The sequence below is a fragment of the Coccidioides posadasii genome, chromosome 1 (genome assembly GCF_018416015.2).
Source record: "Coccidioides posadasii str. Silveira chromosome 1, complete sequence".
NCBI lineage: Eukaryota > Fungi > Ascomycota > Eurotiomycetes > Onygenales > Onygenaceae > Coccidioides > Coccidioides posadasii.
Window position 1 is genome coordinate 2,998,638 of NC_089407.1, and position 11,090 is coordinate 3,009,727.

Below are 11,090 nucleotides of genomic sequence, written 5' to 3' on the forward strand. Positions count from 1 at the left end.
TATGAAATTCTTCGGCTTTACCCTGCTCTTCTTGCAGGCTTTCCTCGTCTGCGCCCAAGCCACTACTCAACCCAAGCTCGAGAACTTCACCCTTGCATCGGGCAGTGTCACGAACACCCTAGATCCCAACGAGAAGTACGAAAAGGAATCTCGAGATATCAACGAAGTCATTAAACTCGACCCAACCAACATCACCATGGCCATCCCGCCGGAAGACTTACCCAGTGGAAATCCAACTGAGAGACAACATGCACGAGATCTCTCCAAGCGCCCTGGGAAATGCCCCGTACATCTACCCTGGCTCTGCGATGGTGTTGTGTGCTTCAATCGATTTACCCATATGTGCTGCAAGGGTGGATTTCTCTGCCAAGACCCGCGGTTCTGTGTTACGAATGCTATTGCCCAAATGGCATGCCGCTGAGCGAAACAGCCCGTCATCACAAACAGATTGGTTGATTGGTAGTCCCTGAAGAAGTTATTGCAATGATGTTTATCAGCTGTTTCCTCAGTTTCTCACTCTGATATATTTAGATTTGCTACTTTTCCCATAGTGTCTTTTTTGATAGCATGGGCCACCAGTTCCAACTCCGTTGCGGGGAATGTCACGCTTCCAATGCGATCGACCGGGCCGTGCGCCTGCTTTACGACCGGTCCTTGTGCTAGCCCTCGATTCAAACCAATTGATTTGTTGCTTCAAGTGTCTGTCTGCAGCCTATATTTAATCCAACAACCCGGGGAAATAGCAACGTGAAATTAACCAGCAGCTATTCACAAGCTCTGATTTTGGAGAAGCAGTTTCATTCTTTGATGTTAGAGATACTCACAACCAACTCAAAGTAGCTCCTAGTATGGTAATATCTGCTATCTATAACAGAGACAAACGCGATGTTGGTGATGATGATAGCAAAAAAAAAAAAAAAAAAGGCTGAGCGAACCGGTCAACAAAGGTACTCATCAACTCAGCTCTGTTCCATACTTGCATCGATGAAAACAGTGCAGCATCACAAGCATAAAGTGATACCCCCTTTTAGCCCTATAATCAGCGACGACAATTCAAGTTTGTAGCCGAAATCGTTTTGAGGAACTTGCTTACGCTAACGCAATCTGACACCAAAACACAACCAAACACCACCCTATTTGTGCTCGAGTTCGCTCTACCCTGGAATGAGATAGGTCACTAAATAACGTCGCAAGAATAGCACCAGTAAGGAATATCACGGATATAAGATCCAGAGTGATCATCGCCGTCACGGAGAGCCACGGAACGTTGGTGCGACGTCCGGTGGACAGTAAACGGAACACTTCTGCTGTATCTACGCAGATGCACCAGCATACCTATCACAGCACAAACGCATGAACGGGAGTCAGGAGAAGTTGTCGAGTCATATGTGGTGGGTGGCATTCATGGAAAGGTCTGAGGCACACATACTGCGGCAATGGACCATGTGTCAATTGTGACAAATTTCACTCTGACGAATATCATAAGCGCAAGGACTGCGAGGCTCCCCACAAGTACAGTAGCGCGGATTCCCAGCTGGAGTATCTCATACAGAGATGGAATACCCGACGGGGACATTTTCTGAGTCGTCGACGTGGCTTGCTTTCTGACTAATCCTGAGGTGTTAGGTAGGGATAAAAATGAAAATTGCAACCCTGAAAGCGGAAGCCTCATCAGTAGATGAGAAGAAGAGACAAAGAAAAATGTTGAGGCATTGTTTACTTGAGTGTGATGTACTCCATCGTGTAGCTCTCGTTGCCTCTTTTGGGTTATGTCAAAAGTGACAACGGCATTCCAAAAAGAAACTTTCTCTACTCAGTATATTCCCTCGTTTCGAGAGAAAGCGCAGCGTAGTATCAGACATTTTCTCCTGTTACATTGGAATTAGGTAGCTTTATTTCGCACCCTTGTCGCGATAGAGCTTGATATCGGAAGGATGTGGCAGCTGGTGGCCAAAGCTCCGAAGCACCAATGAGGACGCGAGAAACGGGACTGACGGCTTTTGAACCGTGGCAGAAAAGCCGACGGGCCTAGCTGCGCCAAGACCCTCCTGGGACCATCGTTCATCATGGCGGCAAAGCGGTCCTAGGGGCCAACAGTTATTGTCGAAGATGCGTAGTAATCCCTGCTGGTTGAGGACTTGTCGTCAAAAGTCTCCCCGCAAGGAAGACAGCCAACGATTCCACTGAAATCGAAACGCAACTGAATTGGAATAACAATCCGGGAGCGCAAACGTCTGGGTGCCTTTCAACCACAGAATACAGGCTGACTCCTCGCGTGTCCCAAACTTCAGAGAGGCCCTGATCTCTATTGACTCAGGAATATCTGTCTTTGACAGTCTTGTCAGCACTTGTTTTATTTATAATACCTAGCTTCTCATGGGGCCGCTCTTAAAATGCCGACGGTACAGCAGTCAAAGATGGGCCGGGCTTCGGCATTTGATACCCCAGAGTACTCCAGGACTCCAGAGATAGCAACTGTGTATACTCCATACGGAGTACTCCGCACTGCCGTTTTTCATTGATTTAGCATAGACCCTTTCTGGCATACCGGTAGGCCAAGCTGACCCGGTATCAAACTGCCGCTATTGGCTCTCGGCTACGGATCTGTTTGCCTCCGCCTTGGGAGTGGAGTGGAGAAAGGGCCACCGGGTAAGGCGCAAGCCGTTAAACAAGCATTTAGAGCAGGGATCCGGACCTAGTTTTGGGGGCCTGGAAGTTCATGGCAGTGGGAAACTGTTTCGATGAAGGAGGACTGGAACTGGAATCTACATGTTTCTAAACGGAGGAGAATCAAGTGATTCCGGGCAATTGATTATGAAGGATAACCTGTTAGAACCTTGCACAGAATGCGTTGGGATGCTTCAAACGGATAGCCATGCTGTCAAACTCACCAGCCTCCCTTGCAGGACCCCTGTGCAGTCCAAATGCGATATGGATGACCGTAACCGGCGGCCGGCGGCTGATGTTTATCTATTTATGCTGCCTGTCTGATTCAGCACCGAACACGCGGTCTGAGTATCAGCAGCAACAGAGAAGGAGCTTCCCGGACTCAGCATCACGTGGGCCGCTTCGCCTTCCCACACATATAAAATATAAAGCGTGGTTGGAGTCATGTTGCCTAACTTGCGAATCTCGCGGGAGAGAGAGTGCGTGTGCGTGCGTGAGAGAGTGAGAGATAGATAGATAGAGGGAATCAGTTTACGACACCGCTGCCGTGCTCACACGTTATTCGATTTCTATACCCAGAAACCATGTGTCTCTCAACGTTACGCAGCATTTACTCTCAGTCACTCCCCCCACCCGCAGCATTTACTGAGAAAAATGTCCCTTCTCGGAGTGGCCGGGTCTTCATCGTGACCGGCGGCAATGCGGGCATTGGGTTCGAACTATGCAAGCTACTCTATGCCACAGGAGCGACGGTATACATGGCATCGAGATCAAAGGTGAGAGCCCAAAGAGCGCAAGGGATGGTCAATATCGCTATTGATCATCCGCAATCTACGCGTTGTTGATAAGCCTCAAGAGTCAGTCTTGCTAACACCCACCAAGGATCGAGCAGAAGCTGCCATCAAATCGATCACCGAGTCGTCGCCGCAGCCCGAAACACCAAGCACTCTCAAATTTCTCCACCTGGACCTCAACGATCTAGACTCCGTCAAGGAAGCTGCAGCAACCTTTGCGCAGCAGGAGTCAAAGCTCGATATCCTTTGGAACAACGCAGGCACTGGCGCCAACCTCGTGCAGGTCGGGGCTAAAACAGCACAAGGCTTCGAAGCTATGGTTGGTATGCACTGCATCGCGACTCTATTGTTCACCGAACTCCTTCTTCCCCAGCTTCGCGCTGCAGTGGCTGCCGCCCTAGAGTACCCAGGCTCCGTTCGCGTGGTGTGGACATCTAGCTTCATAGCCGAGGGTGGGACACCGAAGTACGGTATTGACTTTAAACGTCTGGATCAAGGTACAACTGGTCGTGTTCGCAACTATGCCGTTTCCAAAGCTGGGACTTGGATGTTAGGTCGGGAAATGGCTCAGCGATACGGCAAGGATGGCATTATTAGCGTCATTCAAAACCCGGGTTTCCTGAAGAGTGGTGCGTACGGTGGCACTCCGGCTATCAATATGCTGCTCATGAATGGCCTGCTTCGTGACCCAAAATTTGGCGCGTACACTGAGCTATACGCTGCGTTCTCGCGCGACATTACTCTGGAGAACAACGGTGCTTATATCATCCCTTGGGGAAGGATTCGTTCCGACAACGATTGTCCGCGGAAGGATATTATCAAGGCCATGACGCCAGTCGAACAAGGTGGATTAGGCTATCATACAAAGTTCTGGGAATGGTGTGAGCAGAAGTATAAGCTGTTTGCACATTCCGCTAGTTGAATGAACCACGGAGGGCCTCAACGATGCTTATTTCCCTTTTTTTTAAACTTTTATTCTGGGTTAACTGTGGAGAGGTTTCGGATGTCAAGCTTGGATTGCAGGGGGAGCAGTTGTTAATATTCTTAATTCGAGTAACTGCAAGGTTTCACGGGAAAGCAATCCATTCTGGGCAACTTCTCTGTAGCATTTTTCATATTGATCGCAATAATTGTGGTGAGCGCAGCACATGTACAGAGTATGTTACTTACATATGCCCCCTACTATCCATCGGTGATTAAGTTACGAACCCAAGCGATCGACCGTAACTACGGAATAGCGAGATCTCACATCTCATACATCATGTCTGCCGTGTTCCGTACAGCTGCTAACTCAGCTAGCCTATAACATCCTTATACGAAGAATATCCTTTCTATTCTACTAAATACTGGATTTTGGTTTTTTCTGTAGAATTCTCTTATTTACTATATTCCCGCGATAGCTCTCCTGGGTAGTCCACCATTGGCCAAAACAGTTGTTCATAAGTTTGGGGGCTGTCTGTTTGGGGCTACCCGGAGAAATGCAAACCCAGTTGCTTGCCTAATATTGGGTAGCTCCTTTCTCTCCGGCCTTTGCTGCAGATGGACAAAATTATGTCTCTGGGTGCTCTCTGTTCACCTGTGTTGATACCTCAATTTCGATCTCTGCTTCCCTACATCATACCTCAGCTGTTAGGTCAGCTCCGGTGTGAGCATTTGCTAGTTGATCAACTGAAACCTCCCTGTCACTTGGTGGCCCAAACTACGCTAAGGTAGTTCTGCACTGAACTAGGCCTGATTAGGGAAGGTGCCTTGGTGCCAGCCAAGACATGGCCTCCGGCTGTGTGGTCATAATTTGTTCACCACCTAAACAAAGTCAATGTACGGAGCACAGAGCTCGGAGGTATATGTATGGAGTACTGTTATTGAACCAAGCATCACACAACATCAGATGTTCAGGGGAACTCACGTGACCCATAACTCTGACCATAGCAGAAATGGGGAGGATTTGTAAACTGTAGATCCACTAGTCCTGATATGTTTATGTCGGAATATACATTTATCTGAATCCACGGTTGTTTGGAAGTTTAAAAATATATACATTCTGAATTCAGAAATGTAGCTTCTGATCCTCAATGTAGAAATCAGGAAATGTTGAAACCCCTGATCAACAAATATATCTAGGAATATTTGGGATACCTTTTCAGGTTTATAAATGTGGAGGGAAACCATTATAGTATAGAAACCATTATAGTATAGAAACCATTATAGTATAGTTACCCCAGCAGACACTGGAGAGAGAAATTAGATTTCAACTAATGTGCAATACTACATACATCAAACTGTCTGATCCACCTATAAAAAGAAAATGCTTCAAGTGCAGTTGAGAAAGGTAGTTGGCAGAGCAGAATCTAGTTCAAGTCTTTTAGAATCTTTGCTGACAGATATAGTATAAAGACTTGGTTTGTGGATTGTAGGTAGGCTGATTATATAAATCTCATTCTGATTCACCTGCAAAATCAGCAAATCCAGTACCCTCTTATACTGAATTTCATAAGCAGAGAATATGGCAAAAAAAACCCTTCAGCAGCTGCCCTGATTGTGGATGAATATGCATCTTATTTATCTAATCTTGATACCTGATGCATGAGTATACTCAACCAGATTATTGAGTTTCAATATAGTGTGATGCACATCTCCATTAAATGTAAAGATTAGCTTTTGAAACAATTGGATTAGGGTTGAATCTCTGTCAAGTATATGTTGATATGCTCAATTACTGCTGTATGAAAGTCAGAGCTTTTGCAAAAAGAAATATGTAACTGATAGTTTGAAAAGCTGTGTGCTTTGTAAACTAAGTAATTCTATGACTTTGCAGCTAGCTAGTAGTCAGCAGTAGGCATTGATTAAGATATGGAAGGGGATAGTAGCATATGAATTATCAGCTTTATCAGCATTCTCATCATTATCTTGTTGCTTATTGTGTTCCAATCATATAAGATCTTGCATAAGAATTGAACATTCACAATGAAGTTGCTTCATCTGACTGATAATATAGAATTCTGATTCCATAAGAGCCTCATTAAGAGTCAAGAATATAGTGCATTTGAAGCTCTTATGAATCAGTAAAATCTTTTCAACATCATGCTTGTTGATTTGCTGCACAAATGCTTTGTATTTATGGTGTTTATTCTCTCTGATTAGTATATTGCAGTTATTTAGCACAGCATACTTCTTTGCCTGGTTAGCATAGTGCACTCTGATATACATGTTTGATCAGTGTTTTAAAGTATGTAACATCTTATCTACTTTCAGAGTAATACTGATGATGTTGATTGAAATATTCTCTGTCAGAAATATAACAATCTAATTAAATACTGGTGAATTCTGCTGTGATCTCAGTATCCATACTGCCTGGCTAGCTAACCATGGTGTCTCAGCAGTCATGATAGTAGCATCTATCACTTTCTGAAGTATAGTTCAGATATTGGCAACCACACTTTTAAGTTTATTGTACCTGACAGATGTCTGAGAAATCAATAGTAAATTACTTCTTGCAATAGCACTAAAGATTTTAGCAAGCAACAAACACAGAATGTTAAGATTAATTAACTGTTCACTAAAGAAGTTATAGAGAGTCTGCTGAACAATAGTCTGAATTCAGTCAGACTTTAGAGTAAAGTGAAGTATAATTAGAATCACAATTGAAGCTCAGATATATTTCTAGATTTAATAGGACTTCAGATGAGTAATTAGAGACTGCAGTCAGATTCAGTATCTTCAAAATAGAAATCTCTGTAAAGTTTGGCAGTATTTCTTCTGCCTCTCAGATATCAATATATGTGATATCAATAATGTATATGCAATTTTGGACAGGCCTGAAAATTCACTATAACAGAGATTAGAGGAAAAAAATGTCACCAGATTCAGTATCAGATAGATTTTCAAAACTGAGAGACTTTTCTTGATTAATTCATGAGTCTTTTACAGTGCTTCTTGCTCTCAAACAGTCTGCTTTGCCTCAATTTTGGCCTGCAAATTGAGTAACTAATAATGATATTGGCTGCATTTTATCAAGTCAAAATTTATATTGAATCTCTCTGCATTGAAGACAGTACAGCTCTGACAGAAGACTGTTACAGTAGAATGTTTGATTTCAGCATTGTTATTTTGCTGCAGCATGTTATCAAGATAAGCAATACAAGAAGTAATGATCCTGACAGTTTCTTTACTAGTTATCACAATGTCAAATCCTCTTTCAACTGCTTGTAAACTGGGAGCCAACACCTCCATAATATTAGAAAAATTTGTAGCATAAGACTCAAGAGTAATTATATATATATTATTTTGTTGTCTTCTTTTGAAATTATTAAGTTCTGCAGAGATTATATAGAAGCCAGTTATATTTTAGTACATATTCTGATATAGACTGAATCCATCAATAAACAGCTGGAAGAGAATGAATATAGTTCTCTTGATAAGATCATCTGGGCAGAGCATCTTGATTAGTATATCCCTTCCATATACTGTGATTTTCAGTTCACCCCAGAGCAGAGTGCTAAGTCAGAGCTCTTGTACAGATGATGTGTTGTGAATTATATTCATTACTTACTGTACAAAGAGCTCATTTGTTTCTGAGGATTTGTAGCTATCTAATCTGTCAAAGATGTAGTCAAGATGAACATCCAGTCAGACTAAAATGTTGTCTTTATGTATGATATGAGTTTCCTGGTCTTTCAGTAAGAGCAGCTTGTTTAGGCAAAGTGAAGATCTCAGAGAATGAATTCTTTTATCAAAGCTGTTGACAGTAATAATGTACTGAATAATAAGAATAATTTCACCAGATTTTGTGCAGGCCAGTCTCCAGTTCCAACCCACAAATTGAATTCTTCTGATATGGATTTCTTGTTCATTCCAAGTGCATCTATATGCAGTATTGTTGCACCTGAAACAAACAAAATTAGAAGAAAAGACTGATGTTCTGTCAGGGTATCATGCAAAGTCACCCAACAAACATCTAATGAAGCTCCCCCAGCTCCATGATTGCCACAATTCAGTCAGGTTGTTAACTAGGTTGGCCATACTAATATATATCTTCTTGCAAAATACAGGAGACCTTGTCAGTAATGACAAAAGAGTCACAGAATTCTGAAAGAATAAATTAGATATGAGAGATGTCTGTATTAGTTGCTTCTCAGCAGGCAAAAAAGTTGGTATTTTTAATGAAACAGCCAGTATGGATGCCTGTTAGATGAGAAGTATAGAGAATTAAGCTTTGTATTTCTTCTTCAACATACTCAGCTTCAATAATAGAGATCTCAGTGCACTAATGTCTTCAGAAATCTGTAAGACTTCCTGCAGTGTCTTGTAGTATTGACAAGATATTCCTGATTTTTTGCACCATAATTCTAAAGTGAGCATGAAGTGGTTCAGCATTTCATCAGGCTCTGCACATGCATGAACTAGGATCTCCAACAGGTTATTCATTGTAGTCAGGATGTAGATCTCAGCTGGCTGATCACCCAATGAATTCTCTAGTTGTGAATGAAAATTGGAATCTTCATTGTCAACTGAGTGCACTGAATATAATATAGTCTGTAATCAGAGTTCAGATTTGAGCTCTTTGTACTATTGTGATTTATTGTTATCAACTGATTCCATGAGTAGAGCTGCCACTGCTTCTTGTATAATCTTCTGTACTCTGATGTCTTCTGATTCAGAATAAGTGTTGAATAGAGTGTTGAATGAAGTATCAGAGATATCTGAAAGACTTGCTGCATTCTGTATATAGTAATTAGAATAATACAGACTGACAGAGGATTCAAGATCTTACATTTAATTCTGACTTCTCAGTTTAATTGTTTGGCTGAATGTTGAATTTCACTGAAGATAAAACACAATTATAATCTTATGATTTCCACAATAAATAAGCATGCTGTCTGCATCTTTGAAACTGTAAGACTGAAAATAATAAATAAAGTTGCCTTCTCCAAAATATATAGTTCTGTATGCATCTCATATATCTTGAATGTTATATGTTTGCTTGAGATTTATATACTGGTTTCTGCAGTGATTGAGTTTCAAGTTGCAGAAACAGTAAGGGTTGCTGCAGAATATCTTTAGAACAAAGTATATAGGAATTAGAAAGAAAATTGCTGTTTGATTAGAGAATCAGATGTATTATAGCAAAGTTGAATGTTAGAGCAGCTGCAAAATATACTAATTGTGTCACAGACCAACTGTAATATCTTAATCATCTAGATCTGTAATTAGCTCTAAGAGATGCAAGATCAGTAATAATCTGCATTCTTCTGGGTGATCAGCCTATTTCAAAGAAATCAATCACTTAGTGGTGTTGAATTTTAGAATGTAGGGGAATATAGATATGAATCTGAATAATAACTTGAGCAGTTGAATGTGCTCTGAGTTAACTATATAATAGATAGTGAATCTCTCTAAAATTCAAGCATTCACTCTTGTTCATTCTCACTTCACTCTGAACCACAGCAATCTAATAGCTAAAATATCAGAGACACAGAGCATGCCAGCATTAAAAAAGACAGCTTGCATGTTTTCATGGCCCCAATTGCACAGCATGCCAAAGACTCAAGAGACATTGTTTAATTTGAATACAAGTACCTGAACTGAAGTATTCTCTAATCATACAGAGATTGAAAAGTGGGTTTGAGTGGTGAAGTATGAGATATAAAATTAAGTGTGATGGGTCTATATATTGATATTAAATACTGATCTGATTCTGGATACTGTCCAGAAGATACTGAGTCTTGAGAACTGGAAAGCTAGAAATACTCATATTTTTGTGAAGTTTTTAGACACATGTCAGATCTCTGTAAAGATTGAAAATGTAAGATCTTGAGTAGCTTGAAGATCAGAACAATATCTCTAAACTTCTAATTATAATATAAACTGATCTTATTTGCAGAATCATGTCAGAAAATATATTGAACTTAGCTTGACTGAGAATCCTGATTTTGAACTCTATAAAATAACCAATCAACAAAAGCTGATCAGCTATTTTGTCTGATTATTCAAGTGGAACTAATTCTGTAAAGTCTTTTACTGGATCAAGCCATGTGTCAATTTTGAGAAGTCAGCTCCACAAGAAAAATAGTATTTTGAATGTAAGTTAATAATAAATCTTAATTACCATGATTTCTGCTCTGACAGTTATAACAATAGAGATGTATATAAATTTAGCAGCATATGTGAAGCTGTATCTTGATAACAACAGTCTGAAATGAGATGCATTTATCTTATTAATCTATATCTGGGATTCTGTACTCAAGCTCTGGGACTGCTTGATACAGAAACCAAGACTGAGAGATGTTAATTTGAATGACTTTGCCTGATGAAAGATCTGACCAAGAAAGTCAAAGACTGTCTATATTGAGACTTTGCCAGAAATTCTGAATATGGTCTAGTTGATATCTAGTATGCTACTCAGAAAATCTGATTTATGTCTGGCTCAGGCAGTGCAAGTTCTGTAGAAGCCAGAGAATGATGATTCAGACAAGAAAAATTAGAATTCTTTACAGAACATTACAGAGAATTATTTTGAGACTGTAATAAATCAGTCTATCTGTTTAAAAAGACCTGCACCAGCTGCAACTAATTACAAGCCCTGAAAGAGATGCAGGTTCTAGTTGAATATATGAAAAAATGTCTTCTTGA

General features: G+C 41.0%; 2 protein-coding genes across 2 annotated transcripts; both read left to right on the forward strand.

Moving 5' to 3' along the window:
- Position 1: 1 nt before the first annotated feature.
- Positions 2-421, forward strand: D8B26_000855 (uncharacterized protein; the record flags this gene model as incomplete). The annotated part of the gene is made up of 1 exon (XM_003071202.2): positions 2-421. One exon carries the CDS (start codon positions 2-4, stop codon positions 419-421), a length of 420 nt encoding a protein of 139 aa, XP_003071248.2.
- Positions 422-3,251: 2,830 nt separating this feature from the next.
- Positions 3,252-4,544, forward strand: D8B26_000856 (uncharacterized protein; the record flags this gene model as incomplete). The annotated part of the gene is made up of 2 exons (XM_003071204.2): positions 3,252-3,443; positions 3,550-4,544. 2 exons carry the CDS (start codon positions 3,252-3,254, stop codon positions 4,381-4,383), a joined length of 1,026 nt encoding a protein of 341 aa, XP_003071250.1. The 3' UTR covers positions 4,384-4,544.
- Positions 4,545-11,090: the final 6,546 nt, after the last annotated feature.